Below are 25572 nucleotides of genomic sequence, written 5' to 3' on the forward strand. Positions count from 1 at the left end.
GTTATTTATATTATTTTTATTTAATAATCCTTCTAAATTCATTGATTTTTTAATGCAAATTTATAAAAAATATATAAATATTTAATGACCTTTTTTTTAAAAAAAAAAATAATTTCTCATTTGAAAATATGTTTTGATATTTTTCAAGTGGTCACTAAATAAATAAATTACAAAAACACATTCTGGAAATAAACTAAAGTAAACTTAAATTAAATATTAAACAATTATTTGCTTTATTAAGTGTAAGAATATATTTAGAAGAACCAGTTAAATATAAGTAACCAAATAGCAAATTTGATTTAAATTATTTAAATCCAAGGATTTTTTTAAAAATATTAAAAACTCTACTTTAATCTTAAAATAAGGAAGAATTATCATATATATCATATATTTATTATTATTTTATACAGTAATAATAAATAATAAAAATATTGTTAAAAGTAAATTAGTGGAAAGAGTTAAAATTAAAAAGAAAAACAAAAACAATTTAAGTGGAAAAATTTAATTATAATTTGTGTTTATTAAGCTTTCTAATAATATTTATAAATAGGAATTGATAATTCTTTAGAGTACAATAAACTATATAAATTAATTTTTGTTTGTAGAGAATTAAACTAAAATATTTGAATTTTTTAATATATAATGTTCTAATGTTTAAAAAAATATAGAAAATAAATTAACAATTACAATTTATTATTTTATTAATAAATATATAAAATATTCAAAATTTATAAGTAATAATTAATTTTTATATAGACATAAAATATAAATTTGAATTTATTAAATTTATAGATTAATTAAATAATAAAAATAATTACTTTATTAACAAAGAAATATTTTTTTACTTGAAACTTAATGTCATAAAATAAATAAAGATATTTATTAAGATTAAGTAATTAATGTCAATAGACAATAAATTTATTTAAAATGTATGTTTTATTACATTTTAAGTTATTTCTAGTTATCGATAAATTATGGTAATAAATTTGATGTAGTTGACACTTAATATTTGTTACTTCAATAAATAATTTAAATAAAAATTTTATGTTAAATGCTGTGAATAACACTGCGATAACAAATACTTTAAATCAGTACCAAAGGACCAATCAGTTTAATTAACATATTAAATACAAAAAATAAGGTCAGAAAAAATAATTTTTAGTTAATTTAGTAAATGAATTAAACAAATTAATTTGTTTCTGTTAATCAAAATAATTAATAATGAATAATAATCCTAAATAAAAAAGAATGTTATTGATATTTTGTTGTTAAATTATAAATATTCCTTAAATAATCCTTTCCATATAAAATTGTGGGGGTTGTAATTGGTTCTTGAAAGGGGTTTTATTTTTAATTTTAAATAAATATTTGTTAAATAATCCTTTCCATATAAAATTGTGGGGATTGTATATATATATATATATATATATATATATATATATATATATATATATATAAATAAATTTGAAAACATTATTTAGGATTATATTTTACTTTTAATATTGAATATGAAATTTAGAACAATGCTTATTTAATTTTATTTTTAATTTTAAGTTCCCAATAAATTTTAAATAAATATTTGTTTCATAGTCCTTCCATATAAAATTTTAGAGGCTCTTAAAGGGGGTTCAATGTGGGGATTTTTCTCATTTCAGGATTTATTTGTATTATTAATTAAAATTCTAATGAATTATTTTGAAACTTATTTAGTGATTAAACTAAGATAAAAATATAATATTCTAGACAATTTTTATCTAAAGCACTAAAAATATTTACATGAAAAAATCGTTGAGAATGTGTAAATAATAGTACATAATGTAATTCAACATTTATTCTTTTTACTTAAACAGAACAGTGTCATGGACAATTTGTGTGACATTGTAAAAATGTCTTTAATCTTGTTTTATGCTAAAAATTTTGAAATACATATTGTGACACAATCCACTCAAACATTAAACATAGTTGTGTATTAAAAATGATCAATTTTGTATATAAATATTGGATTACTAATAATTTATAAAATATATTAAAAACTTAAGACAGTCCTGAGGTGTGAACGTTCAACACCTTCATAAACAATCAAGTGTTACTACTCAAAACAAACGAAATAACTCCAATATTGATTGAACGTGGCCAGACCATAGAAAAATCGATAAATATTGTTAAAAATCGATAGTTATATAATTGAAATTTCGAAGAAAAACGTCGAGCCCCACCACGTGGGTCGTCAATGGAAATAAAACGGTCCGTGGAGCTGCGGCACGGAACCACACAAGGTACCGCTCGAGTACGCGCCATGAACGAACCGGTCGAAGACGTGCTGGCCAACTATTTCGCCCCGAACGATGTGAAAATCGCGGCGGAAAATTCGGCCATAGTCGAATTTTTCAGGGGGAAGAACGTGTTCATAACCGGCGCCACCGGTTTCCTCGGTAAATTGCTGATCGAGAAGTTGCTCAGGGCGTGCGGGGGCGTCGATAAGATTTATATATTGGTGAGGCCCAAACGTGGGGTTGATTCTAGTGTCAGAGTGGAGGAAATATTCAACGACATGGTAAGGAAAACTGATAAAATTTGCATTTTTATTGTTGTTGTTGAAACAACATTTAGGTTACAAGTTTTTTCACACGTTAGTACAATTATTTAATAATTAATTAAAATTATTTATTTATGTTAAAATAAAGCAATTACATCTAATGATGACATGTTTCTCGACTTTCTTTAACTTACTTTAAATCACAAGTACCATACTAAGCAAGAAGAATGTTACTATTTATTATAAATAAATTACTCTAAAGCATTTATGTCATTTACAAGTTTAGTTTATATTATTTAAATGATAATTTAATTATTTTTACGATATGAATAAATTATTTTAAGTACTTACTTTTTCATGTACTGTAATATATTAAAATATATTATTATTGAGTTTTTATAATTTATGATTAAAAACTTAAAACATTATTAATATACAATTTAAAAAAATAATAAAAAAATATTATCCCATTTATAGGTAATTCCTAAAAACTAATTACAAGTTAAAAATTTTTTAAAAACATTTGTTGGTATTGAAATAAAAATATGATAATTATTTATATTGTTAAAAATATTAATAACTATATAATAAATATTTTAATTGCAGAGTAATTTCTGACTGTTAAACAGAATATTAATTAACAAAAGTGTTTAAAAAAAATTACAATTTATTATTAAATGAGAAATATTTGTTTTAAAAAATTATAACAAATAAAAGTGTTGAAACAATATTTTGTATAAGTTTTAATATAAATATTGATATGCATATTTTAATAATATATGACAATTATTTTGTTGACACGCTTCAATAACTGAAAAACACAAATTTTTAAATATTCATTTAATTTTAATAAAAATGTATAATTATTTTCTCAATAATTTTTCTGCAGATTTTCTACATTTTTAACCATATTTTATTTTTTAAAATAATTGTAATTTAATTATTTTGTCCCCTCAAAATTATATTTCTTATTAAATATTATTAAAAACAAAAAATCCACAAAATTTGTGCTGAATTCCCACAAATTTTAACATATTGATAATTTTAATGAAAAAACTTTTTGTTCTCTGCAGATTTTCAGCATTTTTTCACAAATTAATTGTACAAGAAACGGTTTTTTTTAACAAATATTTTATTTTTTACAATTATTGTGCTCCCTCAGAACTATATTTCTTATTAAATATTATTAAAAACAAAAATTCCACAAAATTTGTGCTGATTTCCCACAAATTTTAAGATATTGGTAATTTTAATGAAAATATAATAATAACAATTTTTTCTCAAATTAATTGTACAAAAAACGTTTTTTAAACAGGTATTTTATTTTTTACAATTATTGTAATTTAATTATTTTATCTCCTCATAATTATATTTCTTAATAAATATTATAAAAAACAAAAATTCCTTAAAATTTTTAACGAATCATCAGAAATATTAATATATTGATAATTTTGATAATTAAATATTATTAAAAACAAAAATTCCACAAATTTTAAGATATTTACAATTTTAATGAAAATAATTTTTGTTCTCAACATTTTTTCTTAAATTAATTGTAAAACAATATTTTATTTTTTATAATTTTTTTACAATGTATAATAAATATTTTAAATGCAGAAATAATCACAAAGTTATTAAACAAAAAATTAATTATAAAGAATATTTTTAAAAAATACTTTTATAATTTAAAAATATATAAAATATGTTACAAATTGCTGTTTATCCAATAAAATGTTAAAATTAAATGAAATTTAAGTTTCATATTAATTTTTATGAAAATATTCATTGATCAATCACTGAAAAAACTTTTTTACCATAGAGATTTTCAACATGATGAAACTAATTTGACTCGCATTAATTATTTCATTAACAATAAAAAAGTTAAAAAGAAATAAAAATGAATGTATAAAATAATTGTTATAAAAAAATTATTTAAATTATTTATGTAAAGAGCAAAAATACTTTTTGTTTTCCAAAAATTAGTAAGTAGACGTAAACAAACAAGTACTATCATATTACCTTAGCAAAAAGGTTCTAAAATTGGAAAATTGATAAGTGTTAACAATCCATTGTTAATTTAATAAACGACTTAAAAATGCTGATTGTTTCACAACTACTTTGTGTTTGATACATTTTTATTAGCATATTTACAAATTCAATCAAAATTTAAATTTTTTATACTTACTTAAATGATTTTGTTAAGGCACATCCAAGTAAAAATGGAAATAATCTATATTTTGTGTTTTTATTGATATTAAATTATCAAAATTTGAATTTGCCAAAGTTTTATTGCTTTTGTATTGTTTTATTAATATTTTTTTTATAAAATTAATTTTTACACTAAAATATTAGTAAATAATTCATTTTTGTACGATGTCTCAAACATTGTCAAAATTATCATAATGTGGAATAATCTTATGTATATACAAAAAATATATCTAGTAAAGTCTAAAACAATTAACAATGTCATTTCTTAAAAATGAGTAACAGTCTATCTATTACAGATGATTCTTTCCATAGAATTATTTTATCACATTACAAATATTATTGTTAATATATAAAAGCATAATTATCAACAAAGTAATTAAAACTTTACAAAATGAATGATTTTTAATGAAAACAAACAACATAAGTTATTTTTTGTATTCTTAGAGGTAATTAAAACTATTATTGTTATAAAAAAAGTTAATTTTTTATTACTTTTTATAAATAAAATCAATATTCACATATTTAATACTTCTTCGATGAATAAAATTATTATAAATATATAGGGACATATTGTAACTTATGTAAAAAAACAATAGTTGATACTCTATTAACAACTGATACCTTATCAACAGTTGATCCTTATAAATAAATAGTTAATATTCTGTCAACATTTAATGTTGAAGAGTTTTGACAGTTAATTTTGTATTATTTGTAATAATATACTTTGTATTTGTAAATTGTGGGCATAAAATTACACAAATATTGAGTCTTGAAATTGAAAATTATTCAAATAAATATAAAATATTGACTGTAACAATAATATATTGTCATTTACTTATATTAAGAATTATTAATTATTGTTAATGTAATTCATTATGTCAAATAAATTAATGAAAAAATAAATTATTATATTGTGAATAATTTTAATGAAAATATTAATAAAAATACGACGTACGAAATTTATTCAACTGGACTAAAAAGATTTTAGATAAAGTCACAAAGTAATCACAGCTTAAACAAATTTGTTTAGTAGTTATTTTATAATGGCCTTCGTTTAAATTGTTTCCTATTGTATAATATTATATTATGTTCTTAGATTATTATTTAATATAAAATCAAATGAATTTTTCATAATTTTAAAAGAATGTTAAATAGTTAAATTTAGTTAAATGTTTTATAATTGTTAATTGAAAATATTAAAAAAATAATGACAGAAAATGATTTTAAAATAAATATTGATATTGACTGTTATTATATTAAATTTATTGAGTCACAATAATTATTCAATTGAGTCATCATTAAGGATATATTAGTGAATATTTATTACTTTATGCATGTATGATCAGGTTTTCGATAGAATGAAAGAAATCAGACCAGACTACAAGAGCCACATCGTCGGCGTGGAAGGCGACGTATCCCAAATAAACTTGGGAATCGATATCCAGGACACCTTGAAACTTATAGACAACGTAAGTGAGTGCTTAAGCTACTCAAACAGTTCAAAGTATATTACAATATTTAGACACGTATTTACTCAACCAATTCCGCACGTGTTTATATAAACAATTTGCCGCATGAATTGACTCTAATTCTGCGACAAGTTGTAAAATAGTATAATCACACACATCATATTAATAATTAATTAAATAAGTTTGACCTCCTGCGAAAAAACCTAATAATTACGTGTTTTAAGGTGGACGTGATATTTCATGTGGCCGCCACCACGAGGTTCAACGAGAAGATCAAGTTGGCCACTGCCATTAACGTTAGGGGCACGTTGGAAATACTGAAAATCGCCAGGAGGTGCAAACATCTCAAATGTCTGGTGCACGTCAGCACTGCCTATTCGCATTGTCCCAAAAACGAGATTGGAGAGGAGTTTTATCCACCCCCCATTGACCCCAACTATCTGCTGGAGGTGACGGAGGAGCTGAGCGATGAAGACCTGGAGACCATGCAGCTAAGGTACACCAACCAATTGATTGTGGTTCAAGTGTGGTAAACTTGGGGTTAGCCTTCTAGGTGACTGGCCCAACTCCTACTCCTTCACCAAAGCCGTGGCTGAGGAGATAATCAAGACTAACTCCGATGGGATACCCACCTGCATCTACAGGCCGGCCATTGGTAATCAACATTAACTAAGTTTTAACTTAATCGCATGGTTGTTTGGTGCAGTTACAGCCACCTTCAAGGAGCCCTACAAGAGCTGGATGGACAACTACTTCGGGCCTACCTTCATAGTGGCGGGCGTCATGTCCGGGCAAATCCGCGTCTCCTACGGCAACATGTATAAAATTGCTGACGTGGTGCCGGCCGACTACGTGATCAACGCCTTAATTGCTTCCGCCCACCAAACTGCTCTTTCAAAGTAATTAAACGAGTGATGAGGGTCTTAGCCAAATTTATAACGTGGTTTTCAGTTCGGACAACATCCAGATCTACAACTACGTGTCGTCGCCAGAAAACCCCTGCACCTGGGGCAACTTCGTGACCTCCTCCATGGAGAACGGCCAACAGGTGCCACCGAAATTCATGGTCTGGTACAATATGGTCTACTTGACGGACAACGCGTTGGTGTACAGGATTTTGACCCTGTTGCTGCACTACCTTCCGGCCATCATGTTGGATTTACTTTGTATCACCCAAAAGAAACTAAGGTAACCTCACAAGATATAGTTAACAACTTAATTACAACCCTAGAGTTCCAGCCTGAGGCAGCAGTACCAAAAGGTGGACTCCTTCTCCAATCAGAACCGATACTTTTCAACCCAGCAGTGGAAGTTTCACAACGATAACACCCAAAACTTGTGGGATAAACTCAACGAGGTGGATAAGAAGGCCTTTCCTTTCTCCATGTCTGAGTTCAAGTGGAAGGACTACCTCCTGACCTACCCTGCTGGAGTCCGTGAGTACATTTTGAAGGAGCCCTGGGACAACCTGGACGAGGCCAAAAAGAAACGAGACAGGTAAACCAACGTGAATTAATTATTATTTGGTGTATTGCTGATTGTTCCGTTCTAATTTTAGGTTGTGCGTCGTTCACAAAGGACTGCACGTAGCAATCGTTATTTTTTTAATAACAGTGATTTGTTGGTTGATTGTTCAAATTTTTAATTGATCTGGTTTTTATGTTACTTTAGCTATTTTAATACATCTTAAATGTTTATTGTTGTATTGTTTTAGCAGTTGATTATTTTCCAGTAAACGTTGCTAGTCATTTAAATTTATGATACTAATAAAATTATTGAAGGAATACGGTCTATTATTTTTTACTTCTCACCTGCAAGGGAAGAGCTAACAATCAGTTTAATGGAGGAAGACCTTCCTTATTAGATATTCCTTTTCCTCTACGTAATAAAATGATTCAAGACCACTGAAAATTTTATTATTACATCAAAATCATTCGTTTACATTAATCAGCCGGCACCCTGGAGATCAACCTGTTCCAGTATTGCCCCTTGCCACCCTCGTACTTCTCCTTGTGCTGCAACAAGAAGGCGACCAGCGAGTCTATCGGATCCAGCGGCCTCCAGGCGGTGATCTGCTCCAAAGCGTCCAGCAAAATGGGCACGAGTGTGACGCTCAAATACTCGTACGTGGTCAACTTGGAAAGGTCCATCTTGCTTTCGTTCGCATCGAAATCGCAAATATCTTTCTTCTCGCTGACCTTGGTGAGGACGCGGTACAGTTTGCAGAACTCCACGTCCAAGGTGAAGTCGCACTTGTTTTCCGAGATTCGCTTCGCCTCTTCGTCTTCTTTGCCTTCGTTGAGGACGCGGAGTTTATTTCTGGTTTCCTCGTAAGGGCTGGAGGGGGGCTGCGGCTTGGGAACGCGTTTCTTGAATGGGGTGCTCATTGTTTTTCGTTTGGAAAACACAAAATGGAAAAAAAATTGGCACGTCGGAGTGACAGGTGTGAAAAATTGACAATACTTAAACGGTTAATTTGAAGTGTTCTGTTGGGGATGTTTTTGTTCCGGCAAGTGGCGACACCTTCGGAGTTTTTGGGTATTAGGTTTGATGTGCCGGTTGGTGGCGCCACGTACTTGCAGTGGAGGGTAGCTGCACTACAGTACTTCCCCTCCAAGCGGAGTCACGAACCAGTTTGAAGCAATTTACAGATTTCTCTTTGGAAAAAACTATTGGAGTTCAGAGGTGCAATTTAATTACAAATTATGTTTTGCACTAAACAATAATAAATATAATATTATATGATTTTATCTAAGAAACATTTTAATATTTTTCAAGATTATAAAATTAATAATAAAATTATTTTATAATAAGAATTTCCAAATTTATAAAAGGAAAATTGTTTTACAAGGTATGTAAAATGATTTAAATTAAAATCGTATATTAATATGTAATTTAAAATACAAAAAAAATAATATGGAAATTGTAAATTATAAAATTGGAGTATTAATTTCAAAAAATTACAACAAATTTTTTATATTCTTTGGCTTTTTTATTTATTTACATATTATTTTATTACATATATTTTTTATATTTGTTAATAAATATTATTTTTATAATTATTGAAAAATCTAAAAGAAATTAAAAATTAATATTTTAATACGTCACAGCTAAAAACATAGAATATCAAATAATAATAAAAATAAACAAAATAAAAAGTAAACAAAAGTTTAGTTATATCTAGAATATATAAATTTAAAGTTTAAACGTTAAAATATCAAAAAAATGACAAAAAAATTATGATTTTTATAAAATAAGTACTTTTAAGAAATGTATAAAGATATTTATAAAAATAAAAAAATAAAAAAAAGTTATATCTAGAATCTATAAATTAAAAATTTAAACATTAAAATCTTCAAAAATGACCATATACAATTAAGATTTAACCATTTTTCAAAAACTAAGCACTTAAATATAAGATATTTATAAAAATAAATAAAATAGAAAGTAAACATATGTTTAAATTATATCTAGAATCTATAAATTTAAAATTTAAATATTAAAATCTTCAAAAATAACAATATAAAATTATTATTGAATCATTTTTTAAAAACTAAGCACTTTTTAAGAAATAAATATAAATATATTTAAAAAAATAAAGAAAATAAAAAGTAAACAAATATTTAAATTATATCTAGAATCTATAAATTTAAAGTTAAAATATTAAATTCTTCAAAAATTATAATATAAAATTATGATTCAATTAGTTTTTAAAAACAAAACACTTAAATGTAAAGATATTTATAAAAATAAAGAAAATAAAAAGTAAACAAATGTTTATATTATATCTAGAATCTATAAATTTAAAGTTTAAATATAAAATTCTTCAAAAGTGACGATATAAAATTATTATTGAATCATTTTTTTAAAAGTAAGTAATTTTTATGAAATAATTATAAAGATATTTATAAACAAAAAAGAAAATAAAAAGTAACCAAATGTTTCAATTATATTTAGAATCAATAAATTTAAAGTTTAAACATTAAAGTCTTCAAAAATATACATATACAATTATGATTTAATGATTTTTCAAAAACTAAGTTCTTAAATATAAAGATATTTATAAAAATAAAGAAAACAAAAATTAACAAATGTTTAAATTATATCTAGAATCTATAAATTTAAAGTTTAAACATTAAAATATTCAAAAATGATTATTTAATTATCTTTTACAAACTAAGCACTGTTTAAGAAATAAATATAAAGATATTTAAACCTAAATATTAATTATTAAAATCTTATTATCAATATAAGATTTGAACTTATTTTTTTAATAAAAAATAAATGGAAAATTAATAAAAAATTATTAAAATATTTGAAAGATATTTGTTTTCAGTGGAAACTAATCATGTGTTTGATCGTGGCAACGTGTGACCATAACTGAAGCTTCCCAATTAAAACTCTTAATTACAACGTATTAAATAAGTTTTTTGCCCGCAACAAATGGTCATTAACCATCTCCAGAATCCCCGGCACCGTTCCTACAGCTGTCCTAATGTTATCTGTAGTGAAACAAAGGCCGGAAATCCGTTAGACAATTTTTACTGACCAAACCCCAGAAAAAAAAGCCCTTTGTACCGAAATACCCATCGTCGCCCTTATCCGGAACAATTTTCTCACAGTGGTCAGACCGGTATGCAAATTAGGGGTCAATTTTTATGTGTGTAAGTTTTCCAACCCCTTTGACGCGTCGTCCAGAACCGGTTAAGGATGATTTTTTATCGCCTCGGGTCATCCGCGTCAAGATGAAAGGGGTGACGGATGGGGTCAGGTAGGGAATGGACCTACTGCGGTATAGTTTGTTTTATTATTTTATTTATACGGGGGCACGTTCGTGAATGTTTGATTAGTGTTATTTTTAATTAATTAACGTTTCCTTAATGCACCGTAAAAGTGCCTCGTTGCCGTAAGAATTTATTTATAAATTCGAAGGCATTATTTGTTTTCTTGTTTCATTAATCCGGGCCGGCGCAAAAATAAATTTTAATGCTCGAGGAAGTAAATAAACTTTTGCCGGTGGAATTACTTAAGCGATTTCTTTTCCTATCCTCTTTTTATTGGCGAACGGTTTATGGTCCGGAAAAGAAATAAAGCTTTTATATAAGTTTCGGAAAAGTTCCGCAGCTCCCGGAGAAAAAGCATTTAAGAAAGAAAACTTTCAACTTATAATTATCCGCGAGAATAAAAAGCAATCGTTAAGGGCCTGTATAAAACACCGACAACGAAATGGGAGGGACATTATCGGAAATGGAAGTTTCGGTCCGCGTTTAAAAACTTCCCCCGGAATAAAGTCCAAGTGATAGACGATAAAATATTCAGGCGTCAGATAACTGCTTTTATTTCGATTAAAATTTGTTCAATTAAAAATCCCTGAACTTACTTTTTAGTTATAATTATCTTATTTATTATTATTTATTATTAAAACTTTTCATTACTGTTATTCGGGGCATTTGATTGATGCATTAAAAAGTTCACGTTTTAAAACTTTAGGAACTATAATAGTTTTCAAGAAAATTATTGCATAATTATTAGATTTGTTCTCGAGAAAGTTTATCATTTAGAAGATAAAAGATAAAAAAGTAATCTTTAAGAAAATTGAATATACTGATAAAACTTAGATTAAACTAAAAATATTGGTAATAATAGAAGGATTTAAAAATGTATAATGAAGACAAAAATAATAAAATTTAAATAAATAAATAAAACAATAGAGTCCAAAATAAGTACATTTAGAAAAAATAAATCAATATAAAATCTAAAATGAGAACAAAAAGTAACTTTTTATATAATTAACTCAAAAAGTGTGATATAAAATATGAGAGAGAATATTTAATATTAAAAAAGAAAAAACAATAAAAAATATAAATTAAAAATAAAATTTTATTAAAGATAATTAAATCTGGTGAATTTGTAAATTTAAAAATGTTTAAAATAACTTAAAAATAATAATAATAAATAAAATGTGGGTCATAAAAAATTTATCGAATTGAAAAAAATTAAATCTAAGAAAATACAAAATTTAAAATTACTACAAAAAGTAATTTTTTATATAATTAACGCAAAAAGTATGGTATATAATATGAGAACATTTAATATTAAAAAACTATAAAAAACTAATTAAAAATATAATTTTATTAAAAATAATTAATCTAGTGTAAAAAATTTAAAAATATTTAAAAAAATTTAAAAAATATAATAAATAAAACTTGGGTCATAAAAAATTAGAGAATTTTAAAAAATGAGTACAAAACAATACAAAATCTAAAATAAGTAAAATATGACATAAATTATAAGAATTTTAAATATTAAAAAAAATATGAAATATATAAATAAAAAATAATAATATAAATAAATATAGTAATAGTAATACATACTAAATATATTGTCACAGAAGAATTAAAATAAAGTATATATAAAAACTACAAATTCTAAAATAAGTGAAAAAAGTATTTTTTTATACAATTAACTGAATAAATATGAAATAAAATATGGGAATATTATTAAAAAAACTATAGTAAAATTAAAATTATATAAAAAATAAACTAAACTAGTGAATTTATAAATTTAATAATATTAATATAACTTTAAAAAATAATATGAATAGTATTAAAGATTTGAGAGAACACTGAGAAATCTTAAAAAATAGTAAAAAAAGTATTTGAAAAAGGTTAAAATAGTACTAAAATAAATTAAAATAAAAACACCGGTATTGCCAAATTATTTATTATTAGTATTAATGAAAATAAGGACAATGTCAGTTAAATGCTATTAAAATTTATAAACATAAAACATTCTAAAACACCACCAATACAATTAAACCATTCGTTAACAACACAAACATTATCTTAAGCATCTCCACAATAACCGAAAATAAGAGTCTGTCATCCAAGATAACACGTCCATCAATCTTGCAGCTATATAAATTGATAGGACAAACAATATAAAACGCTAAAAGCATCATCCACCCCCCATTCCGAATGCGAGTAAATGGCCAACTTTACGAGAACAAATTGCTGCAAGTTTTGCATTTAAACCAAGAAAATGGTGGAGGCATTAGTCTTTTTCAAGTGATACAAGAAAAACAGTCGGATAAAAAACATCGGAACGAGGGTAAAATAAATGAAAATGGCTAATTTACATCCACCCCTTTGCTTTGTAGACGGTCTAAAGGCCTCGTCGATCCCCCACGACGTTCACCCTCAAGGCTTGAACAATTCGCTTCTTTCTGTTACATTTATTTATTTTTTCTCTAGAAAATTTTAAAAATGTGTATATTTGTGAGGAAAGGTATTTAAGTATTTATTTTTGTATATTAACACACAAAATTGGTACTATAATTCCTAAATCTGACGTGATTATATAGCAAAAACAAAAAACTAAACAGTAGTCAGAATTTTTAATTCCTTTGCCTTAATTATAGTCCTGGAAATAAGCAAGGGATGTTTTCTAGAAACGCCAGTTATGCAGAATTTTGATTAATCCTCCCCCATCCCCAGTTTCTGACCCTTTTATCAATCATTTTCCCCGTTCGTGACGTTAAAAATAAAGTTTGCAGCGTCAAGAGAGAGACGACGTCTCGAGGAGCAGCGAAAAAGGGTCGGATTTTATAAGAAATGATCGCTATATGACATTGTTGTTTCTTGACGAGCCGACCCCCTTACTTTCTGGTTCGTCCTTTTGCTAATTGAACGCCGTTAATTTTGATATTGAACGGTGCTCAGTCGAGTGCAGTCGGATGGAAGTTTTCTTTTCCGAAGCGGGCCCATCAAAATTGTCTAATTAGATTTAATTAAAAATGAAAAAGTTTCGGGGGCGACTTCAAAGCGACAGGCTGAGGGTGTTAGGATGGATTCTTTGTTTCCAAAAAGGAGGGATGTTATTGTTATTGCGTTATTCGATGGGGGTTGCATTATTTTGGTACGAGTTTAAGGTTTCTTACGCCATTAGTGACACTTTAGTACCATCAATCATAACATCGGTGTCGCCAAATTAATGTTCACTTAAGATGACTTCTGAAATTTTTCATTTCCACCATTATATTATGTTATATAAGCAATAAATTACTTATTTTAGCTTAAATAATTTTTTTAGATTACCAATTAAAAAATGTATGTAATTGGTGGAATACTTTCCACATTCTTCATTTGTAATACTTTATTACTACTGTAATCAAAACATTAATGTTGACTGAGATTGTTTAAATTCCTCATATTTCACACATTTTTCTTAATGGAAGTATACATTACTTACTTTCACACCATTATAATTTTTTCTATAAACAATTAATAACTTACCTTGTTTAAATATTCCCAAATATTCAATTTTCCATGATTATATTATAATATATAAGCAATAAAATACTTATTTCTGCTTAAATAATTATTAAAATTGATTAATTTTACATTACCATTACATTTTTTCATTAGTAACACTTTATTAATACCATAATTACAATATAAATGTTGCTGAATTAATGTTACCTAAGATTGCTTAAATTTTTCATAGTTTATCCATTTTTCTTATTGGATATTTTACTTGCATTTACTTTCAAGTATTAACTGAACTAACTATTATTAATCTCTGTCGTTTATTTCGCACGAAGCATAAAATAAAATGATAAAACATAAAATACTTATTTGTTAGCATCTAAGTGAATGATCCAAATGAAAAAAAATGCTTCAAAACATGCATATATAAGTTTTTGTGCTTGCTATGAGCAAGAGTATCCCCCCAATTATGAAGAAATAGTATAATATAGCACGAAACTAATAAACAAACATCTTATGTTTACATTCTCTTCTGTCTATTACAATTGTGAATAAACAAAAGTGAATGTTGCTCAGTGAAGAAGTGTAAAGAGAATTACTATGTTTTTAATTAATCATTGTGCATAAATATTAATCAAACTGATAGTACTTCTCTTCTAAAACCACTTATAAACATTGACAATCAAGGAAAGTAAATGATAATAAAAACATAACCTTAAAAATTTAAGATGTCATCGCATAATGAAACTGAACTGCTTACTCCGCTCCGCCTCACTTATTTCATACTTTTCTAACGCTCATGAACTTAAATAGACACTACATTAAATAATATTAACTGAGATGATATTAAAATTAGTTTAAATAAAGTTTTAAGATGACCGTTGTGAGGCGTCAAATAATAGTTTTAAATGTGAGGCTTGTGCGCAAGCGCGTATCCATTCCTTTCAAATTTTAGCGTTTGTTGTTTTGTCTTATTAATTTTTGATTTATATTGTTTTCCAATTAGATTTTAAGTGTTTTAAGGAGTTTATAAGTAAATTGTGCGTTTTTAAACTTTGTGCGTGTGTCTTTGCAACGAAATACCTACGACTTTTTAACGTTATATATAATTGATCAATTTTTATTGGTTATTGTTGTTTTCGGTCTGGTTTTTTAGTGTTTTAATGACTAAATAAGACAATTGTGCGTTCTGAAACATTGTGCAACAGTTTAAAACTATTATTACCATAGAATTACCGCCAACACCTGACTGTAAGTTTTTAATCTTAATTTTCTGCCAATTTTAGTAAGTCAGATGAATAATATTAATGTTTCTAACATTAACTAATCAGTTAATTGATCCAAAAAGAGTGTTTTGAGTATGGATATAAAAAATTAATAGTATTTATTTGTTACTAGGCCATTTTTTATTGTCACCCCACAATCAAAACAAAAACTATTTATGTATAATTTGTTCATAAATAAATTAATTAATTAACAATATTAACATTTAATAAATAATGACCTAATTAATTAACTATGACATCCACAATTTAGGGAATAATTTAAATAAATATTCAACTTAGTTATGAACTCAGTTTTGGAATTGGGCAACAAGTGCGAATCAGGTGCATTTATTTCGCGGCTTGTGCGCAAGCGCATAATCCTTGTTGTTCAATTGTTTTTCAAATTTTTAAACGGTTTGGCGTCGTTTCCGATTTAATTAACCAATTTTTATTGATTATTGCAGTTTTTCGGTCCGGTCTTTTGGCATTTTAATGACTAAATAAGACAATTGTGTGTTCTGAATCGACTTGTGTATGTATGAAACTTCGGGTGTGTTTTTTAAACTGTGAAATTATCGATAAACTATTTCGAAGAAAACTTGACGCAACGGTGAGTTTCGGCCATTTTTGATAAGGGTTTCATTTTACTAATTAAATTTAATTTTATGTAAATTTTGATTTTAAGTGATTTTTGGAATAGTGTTTTAAATTGGACGATACTACAATTAAATATTTGTATTTTCTTAATATTTAAAAATATATAATAAATTAATTTAACATATTATTAATTATAATAATTATTATTAATATTATTGTGATAATATCGATTAACTCAATTCTTTACTATAATTTATTTGAAAAAGATTGTTGTTCAATTGTTTTTCAAATTTTAACCGTTTTAACGTTGTTTGTCATTTTTTATTAAGCCATTTTTTATTGACAACCCCGCAATCAAAACAAAAACTATTTATGTATAATTTCCTCACAAATAAATTAATTATTTAACAAAATTATCGCTTAATAAATAATGTTGTAATTAATAATGACATCCACAATTTGGGAATAATTTAAGCCATAATTTTACAAAAATTCAAGTTAGGTATGAACACAGTTTCGGAATTGGGCAACAAGTGCGAATCAGGTGCATTTATTTCGCGGCTGGTGCGCAAGCGCATAACTCTAGTTGTTCGATTGTTTTCCAAATTTTTAAACGTTTTGGCGTCGTTATCGATTTAATTAATCGATTTTTATTGATTATTGCGGTTTTTCGGTCCGGTTTTTTGGCATTCTAATGACTAAATAAGACAATTGTGTGTTCTGAATCGACTTATGTATGTATGAAACTTCGGGTGTGTTTTTAAAACTGTGAAATTAATGATAAACTATTTCGAAGAAATCTGGTCGCAATGGTGAGTTTCGGCCATATTTGATAAGGGTTTTATTTTATTAATTAAATGTAATTTTATGTAAATTTCTATTTTTAGTGATTTTTAGGGTAAAATTGGACGATAATAGTATTAAATATTTGTATTTTATTTAATAATTATAATAAATTTGTAAGTAGTTATATATTTTATATTTATATATAACATAATTTATATAATAAATAAAGAATTTTAATAGATCGATTGTTTTTAAAATGAGTGTTTCAATTTTTATTTATTTTTACTGCTGGCAAGGACCCACGCCCCAGTGTTAATTAAACATATTTTCGTAATTCCGTTTCGGGCATTTTCCGGCCGAAATTTAAAATTCAAATTATTTCTCAATTTCGCCGACACTTCAAAGAAATCTAATTTTTCGCCCAGGACGACGGCCGGGGGCCCGTCGCATCGCCCCGCCGCCCGAAAAGGAAAAAATCGCCGAGCGCGCGGAGGCCTCCCTCGCTCCCCCATCGTCCAATCCGTGTTTTAAAATACATAATCCAATCTTTTAAATTTCACCCCACGCCGCGGCGTCTTATCGGCGTGGGCAACGGGAGCGGCGAGGGGGACGGCGGACGGAGACGGCGCCCTCGAAAAATGATTAAAAGTATAATCTAAGAAATACAGTTTATCTCGATTTTATATCTCTCCGTACAATTGCCCCGGTTCGTCTCTTTTTATCGGCGGCGGAGACGGACGACGACGCCGAGCGACGCCGACTTGGGCCACCCGAGTGGCACGCGGGGTTATCGGTTCAGTTTTTACATCTGTCGCCCCCTCATGGATTCGTAATTCGACTATTAATTATTTAATAACTACGATATTGGGATCCGAAATATGCTCTTAAATAAATTAAATGTTAATAAAGTTAAATTTATTAACTAAAATTATTAAAACTACTCTTTAAATATTCTTAATCTTTAATAATTCAAGTTGCTATTAAAATATCTTAATTTGTATATTAATAGTTAATAAAAATAATTATATTATATATATTTTTATAATATTATACATATTTTTTATAATGTAAAAATAATTTTCAAAATTTAAAATAAAGAAGTTAAAAATATTTTTTTTAATACTTTAAATTAAAATTTAAATAAATATGTTTGGTATTTTCACATTAAAGTAAATAATTTTAATTCACAAAACCAAAATTTTAAGAATCTTAATTTTAATAATACTTTAATTTAATTAATGTAAATTAATTAAAATATTATTTATTATAATAAGTAAACAATTTTAATTCACAAAACCAAAATTTAAAAAAAAAAATATGAATTACATTAATTATACTTTAATTAATGCAAATATTCATTAAAATTATATATATTAACATTTAATTAAAAAATCTTGTTTTTTATATTATTATGTACAATTTTATAAGGCAAAAATAGTTTTTAAAATTGAAAATAATTTTGAAGAAGTTTTTATTATATTAAATAATTTTGAAGAAGTTTTTATTATATTAAATTAAATTTTTCTTTAAATTTGTTTGGTATTTTAAAATAAATTTAATATTAATTAGTCAATATTTTATATAATTTAAATTAATAAATATTAATTATTATAATAATTTTAATTCACAAAACCAAAATTTTAATCAAAAATAATTAATATAAAAAATATTTATTATAATATATATTAATAGTTAATTAAAAAAATATTATATAATATCATATATATTTTTTATAATTTAAAATAATTTTGAAGAATTTAATATTTTTTTATTATTTTAAATTAAAGTTTTCTATAAATTTGTTTGGTATTTTTAATTAAATTTAAAAATAATCAAACAATATTTTATGTAATTTGAATTAATAAATAATAATAATTATTATGATAAGAAAACAATTTTAATCCACAAAACCAAATTTTTCATCAAAATTATGTAAATAAAAGAACAAAATATTAAAAAAATAAAAAAATCGTAATTTTAATAACACTTTAATTCGTGTAAAAATATTTTTTATAATATATAGTAAAGTTATACGTTAATTTAAAAAATATGTTTTATGTAATATTAAATATATTTTTTATAATGTAAAAAATATTTTTAAAATTTAAAATAATTTTGAAGAATTTTAAATAAAAATTTTCTATAAATTTGTTTGGTATTTTCACATTATTTTTTGTTTAATTAAATTTAAAGAAGAAGAAGAAGAATTATTATGAAAGCAAATTTTAATTCACGAAACCAAAATTTTAATCAAAAATATATAAATAAAGAACAAAATATTAAAAAAAAATCTTTATTTTAATAACACTTTTATTAGTATAAAAAATATTTTTTATAATTAAAATTTTTTAGAAATTGGTATTTTCACATTATTATTTCTTTAGTTAAATATAATAATTTATATAATTTGAATTAATAAATAATAATTACTATTATGATAAGAAAACAATTTTATTTACTTCGTGCTTTTATATATATTTTATAATGTAAAAATTAATTTTTAAAAGTTAATATTTTTTATTTTTTTTTTTAAATTTTTCATAACTTTTTTTGATATATTCACATTTTTAATTATTTAATGTAATTTAATGTTAATAAATAATAATTATTATTATAATAAGAAAACAATTTTAATTCATAAGTCCAAAATTTTAATAAAAATTCTAAAAATAAAAGAAAAAATATGAAAAAATATCTTAATTTTAATAACACTTTAATTAATTTAAAAAAATATTAAAATAATGTATATTAATATCTAATTAAAAAATATTTTTGGAAATATATACATTTTTTATAACACAAAAATATTTTTTTAAAATTTAAAATATATTTGAATTAAAAAATAATAATTATTATTATAATAAGAAAACAATTTTAATTCATAACCCCAAAATTTTAATAAAAATTATGAAAATAAAAGAAAAAATATGAAAAAAACATCTTAATTTTAAAAACACTTTAATAAATGTAAAAAATATTAAAATAATATATATTAATATATAATTAAACAATATTTTTGGAAATATATACATTTTTTATAACGCAAAAATATATTTTAAAATTTAAAATACTTTTGAGGTTGATGTTAATATTTATTTTACTATTTTAAATTAAAATTTTCAATAAATTTGTTTGGTATTTTCACATTATTAATTATTTAAGTAAATGCTTAATATTAATCAATCAATATTTTATATAATTATAAAATTAGAAATTTAGTTTTAAAATTATATATTTTAAGAATTACTTTGAGTATATCCTATAATGAAATAAATTTAAATTAAAAAAATAATGGATAAAATTAGATTTTTAATTCTGAATTAAATTGATTTTTAAATTAAAATTTATAAAAAATATTAAAACTTTAAAAAGAAAATTAAAAATAATTGAAACACTTAAATTATCCTTAGTTTAATTTTTATTTATCAATCTTTATATCGGTTACATTGAAATAATAATATCCACCGTTCCACATCTTTAGTACACCTGAAACAAAAACAAACCGTTTTTATACATCAAAAAAAAAAAAAAAAACACGTAAATAAAGTGCGACCTGCGGCAAAAAACGCAACCCTCCGCGGTCCATCCCGCAGAGATGTTGCAGAGGGGAGGTTTTTTTACAGCAGCCGATTTGCGGTGCACCCCGACGATAGAAACGAGAACGTGTGCGTGCGTGCCGTCCACGTCGTTCCCATTCTTCCTTCCGCATCCGGCCACACTTGCGTTCGCATAAAACACGTCCGGGACGTGCATTTTCCACATAATTCAAGCGTAATTGGACGAGATCGGGTCCGCAATTCGCCGATTCACTGTGTCGGCGCTTAAAAAACAATTCAAAGACCGATGGCGCACGCGAAATTCTTGTGCGGAACTGTACGCCGTGGCATCTTGAGCCCGGGCAACGAAATATAAATATCCAGAGAGCCGGCGAGCATCAAAGTGAAATCTTTTCGAAATGCCCCCGCCTCGCTTTCAGACTATTCTTTATAAGGGAAATAACGGAGTCGGAAACCTGGAAAAAGCATTCTACTACTGCCGTTGCCGCTCGCGATCCCCGATTCTTCTGCGCCGTTTTATTTTCTATTTACATTTTAAAATTACTAAAGTCGCAGAGTTCGGAGACTGTAAACAAATTTTTTTTTGTCGCCGTACGGCTTGGGGGGGGCTGAAATTAGAAAGGGACGGCGGTGGGTGGCTGTTTGAGCTTCGTCCCTGGCGATTGTTTTGTTTTGAATGTTCAAAAATATATTTTAGGTGCCTTAATGAGTCATTGATTGATGCCTCCAGAAGTTCTTAGAACTCAAGAAAAGATCACCCTCAGCTTTGAGGAAAGTGGGAATATGTAAACTTATGTCTAATTTTCATTAAACTTCTTGACTTTAATTTCAGTTTAGTTTTTAGACTTTTTTAATATATTTTTAATTGATCCTAACTGTCGATAAGAGTTGATTCGTAATGATTCTTTCGTGCACAAAAAAGATGTAATTTAATGTCAGGCGAAGATAGTGGAGTCGCTCAAAAGGGACGTTTAATGATGGCGTTTTGGCTCCGCACAAAGAACTTATCGCCCGCGAAATTAAATCGAACGTCTCAGCGAAAATAAGACATTAAAATTTGCAAGGCAAGGACAATCTTCAATAAAAACTCGCAATAAATTACCGGCAGCATTCAAAAGAATATCAAAAGCCCTCGGCGACGGTCCCCCTCGCGAAATTAAAACGACGGCAATTAGCAGCTAATGGTCTATGTACAAAGAAAGTCGTTTTTCAAAATTTATTCTTCTTGAATACACTCTTATCGTTTAAAAATGAAACTTGCGACACGGCCGATGCTGTTGTCTCGCTCGCGCCCCACCGACGTCGCGACGCCAGATAACGCGGGTCGGGAGATAAATTAAAACGACGCACGGCTTTGGGTACGAGAAAAAACGGTTCACGTTACACAAAGTAAAATTTTACGTAGAATTGTACTGAAATATATATTTTTTAGGGTCCATTGCATTTTTAATTGTTGAGGAAAGGAGGATGTAAATAAAATTTAACGAAACAAAAGTATGCATCAATTAAATTATGATTAATTAAAAGTATAAATTAAACGCTTAAAAGCTCTATTTATACTATTTATAATCTCTAAAAACATAAACTCTACAAAAAGTTTTAGAAGTTCTGTTAAACTAGAGGATGTAAGAGCATCAAATAAAATGTACAAATATTTTGGATAATCATTTATAATTAATAAAACCAAGAATTTGAAAGACTAAACTGAATAAAATAAATAAGTTTAAATAATATTAAATATTGTATATGAACAAAATGTTTTTAAATACGCCAAACCATCTGAAAGTTCTAAGATAATAAACACTATAAAAGGCCTTAGAATTTTACTTAAACGAGATGATGTAGAAGAGTCAAAACAATTTAAAAATAGTTTTAGAATTATAATAGTTTAATGAGTTTCAAGAATATTGTATATGAACAAAATGTTTAAATACGCCAAACCATCTGAAAGTTCTGAGATAATAAACACTATAAAGGCCTTAGAAGCTTTCTTAAACTAGAGAATGTCGAAGAGTCAAAAAAAATTAAAAAATGTTTTAGAATTATAATAGTTTAATTAGTTTAAAGAATATTGGATATGAACAAAATGTTTAAATACGCCAAACCATCTGAAAGTTCTAAGATAATAAACACCATAAAAGGCCTTAGAAGCTTACTTAAACTAGAGGATGTAGAAGAGTCAAAAAAATTAAAAATAGTTATAGAATTATAATAGTTTAATTAGTTTAAAGAATATTGGATATGAATAAAATGTTTAAATACGCCAAACCATCTGAAAGCTTTAAGATAATAAACACTATAAAAGGCCTTAGAAGCTTACTTAAACTAGAGGATGTCGAAGAGTCAAAAAAATTAAAAATAGTTATAGAATTATAATAGTTTAATTATTTTAAAGAATATTGGATATGAATAAAATGTTTAAATACGCCAAACCATCTGAAAGCTTTAAGATAATAAACACTATAAAAGGCCTTAGAAGCTTATTTAAACTAGAGGATGTAGAAGAGCCAAAAAAATTAAAAATAGTTTTAGAATTATAATAGTTTAATTAGTATAAAGAATATTGTATATGAACAAAATGTTTAAATACGTCAAACCATCTGAAAGTTCTAAGATAATAAACATTATAAAGGCCTTAGAAGCTTTCTTAAACTAGAGGATGTAGAAGAGTAAAAAAAAAAATAAAAATAGTTTTAGAATTATAATAGTTTAATTAGTTTAAAGAATATTGGATATGAATAAAATGTTTAAATACGCGAAACCATCTGAAAGCTCTAAGATAATAAACACTATAAAAGGCCTTAGAAGCTTACTTAAACTAAAGGATGTAGAAGAGTCAAAAAAATTAAAAATAGCTTTAGAATTATAATAGTTTAATTAGTTTAAAGAATATTGGATATGAACAAAATGTTCATGCTAAACCATCTAAAAGCTCTAAGATAATGAACACCATAAAAGGCGTTAGAAGCTTACTTAAACTAGAGGATATAGAAGAGCCAAAAAAGTTTAAAAAAAGTTTTAGAATTATAATAGTTTAGTAAGTCAAGATTAGGGATAATTATTTGAAATGATTAAAGCCAAGAAGTTCAAAGAATATTAAATGTGAACTAAATGCTTAAAGAATAATTCATCTGAATTTGAAAACTCTAACAACATAAACACCGTAAAAAGTTTTAGAAGTTTAATGAAACTAGGGAACGTAGGGTGTCGAAAAAATTAAAAAAAGTCGTAAAAGTACAGATAATCATTTAGAATTAATAAAGCCAAGAAGTTTAAAGAATATTGATATAAACAAAATGCTTAAAGATTTTAAATTATCTAAAAACTCCAGGAACATAATCAAAAAAGTTTTTGGAAGTCTAATCAATCTAGAGAATGTACAATATGAAAATAATTAAAAAGTCGAAAAGTGCAAAAGTACAGATAGTCATTTAGAATGAATAAGGCCAAGAAGATTTTAATTAATAGATTATAAATAAAAGAAATACGTTTGGAACATAAAAAATATAAAAAAACTGGTTTTACAAAAATACAATGTAGGCCTAAATAATCATGAGTTTAGAAAGTAAGAAATTAACAGTTGAGTAAGAATAATAACTGTCTATTTTGAATGGAAGAAATATTATAAAATAACTTAACAACTTGTTGTTTATATAAACAATTTAATGCGTCAAACAATAACTACAATGATGGACAATTTGTACTGAATGTGTAATTTGTTTGTGACCGAATACCAAAGAAAAATAGACCATGCCTAAATACACACAGCGGACAATTTCATAATCATAAATTAATATTATTGTGTGCAGTGGTCAATTGCAATAACGCATCGGGGACCAATTCAACTAAAATAAATTCACGGATAATTCAACGATCCGCACAATCCAGCTCCTAATGGCAATTTGCATCCATTCAATAATACGGGTCCAATCACCCCCCCGTCAGCCCCGTTGTCGACCCGGGGCACGGCCATAATGATATTCCCATCTTGAAAAGAAATCGATCGAAGTAAATATCTTCTGTACAAACTTTAAAATTTCCCAATGCCTCACAATTGGACATTTTGCGATTCGTTCCGTCTCCCTCCGTCCCGTTATTGCCGTCTCGTTCCGATTTTATTTTAGACCCTTCTTTTCGTGCGCTCCGCAAAAGTAGGGTGAAAGAATAAGGGGGGTGGGTAGTGGGAGGTTTTAAAAATGAGGGACTGAATTTTACATCGGAAACAGTTGATTGCCAGCTCAGAAGCGGCCATCTTACTTCTTTATTATTGGCCATTGGGCTTTATGGAGCGCTGCCAGTGTGCACATTAAAAAATGTAAAAAAACAATTTAATGGGCTTATTTTTCTGCGTTTCCAGGCCGTTCGTTGCGCTCGTTCACTTTTACAGTTATCGTTTGTTTTCCCTCTTGCTGTGTTCGATGCGACGCAAGGAGATGAAGGGAAATGGAAAAAATGCAGATTCGTAACTGCTGATGGAAATAAATGTATCACGTTTTCGTTCTGCCTCAACTGTAGATCCAGTTTTAGTTCAATTTTATAGTTGTGGAAATGACTTAATTTTGATCACTTAATCAAGCATTAATTAACTTTTATTTCTTGAATGTTCTTTGTAATTAATTTGATTAATTTTCTTTATAATATTCGCAGTATTTAGATTCTATTGTTGTAAATAATTGAAAATAATTTAATCCTTGGATTAATTGTCTCTCAACTAATCTTGATTTTATGGAGTATCTCTAAAATGGAAAGACTTTTTACATGTAAAGTCTCATTAATTAAAACTAATAAATTTATAATATTTTCAGTATTTAAATTATGTATTTTGTTTTAAGTGCTTCTACTAAACTTTTGATGGCCTTGATTTTATAAGAACAATGTTTAAAATGT

At 26.2% G+C, this 25572-nt stretch overlaps 1 protein-coding gene and 1 long non-coding RNA gene across 2 annotated transcripts in view; one reads left to right on the forward strand and one right to left on the reverse strand.

Moving 5' to 3' along the window:
• Window positions 1–2286: 2286 nt before the first annotated feature.
• Window positions 2287–8620, forward strand: LOC109597614 (fatty acyl-CoA reductase wat). Its single transcript, XM_020013356.2, has 8 exons — window positions 2287–2554; window positions 6091–6213; window positions 6438–6709; window positions 6759–6868; window positions 6920–7112; window positions 7165–7401; window positions 7453–7710; window positions 7772–8620. Exons 1-8 carry the CDS (start codon window positions 2297–2299, stop codon window positions 7860–7862), a joined length of 1542 nt encoding a protein of 513 aa, XP_019868915.2. The 5' UTR covers window positions 2287–2296; the 3' UTR covers window positions 7863–8620.
• Window positions 8621–20532: 11912 nt separating this feature from the next.
• Window positions 20533–25572, reverse strand: part of LOC109597619 (uncharacterized) — a 38715-nt gene continuing 33675 nt past the window's right edge. The window contains exon 3 of the long non-coding RNA XR_002191437.2: window positions 20533–20614. This is a non-coding gene — a long non-coding RNA (uncharacterized LOC109597619). The remainder of the gene's footprint in view (window positions 20615–25572) is intronic.

This window comes from Aethina tumida, chromosome 6, assembly GCF_024364675.1.
Source record: "Aethina tumida isolate Nest 87 chromosome 6, icAetTumi1.1, whole genome shotgun sequence".
Lineage (NCBI taxonomy): Eukaryota > Metazoa > Arthropoda > Insecta > Coleoptera > Nitidulidae > Aethina > Aethina tumida.

Excerpts from the sequence above, each read along its gene's own strand:
- LOC109597614 (XM_020013356.2), top strand. The coding sequence starts at position 2,297 with ATGAACGAACCGGTCGAAGACGTGCTGGCCAACTATTTCGCCCCGAAC. Across the intron at positions 2,555-6,090 it reads AGGAAATATTCAACGACATG|GTTTTCGATAGAATGAAAGA; the intron begins GTAAGGAAAACT and ends ATGTATGATCAG. Across the intron at positions 6,869-6,919 it reads CATCTACAGGCCGGCCATTG|TTACAGCCACCTTCAAGGAG; the intron begins GTAATCAACATT and ends TGTTTGGTGCAG.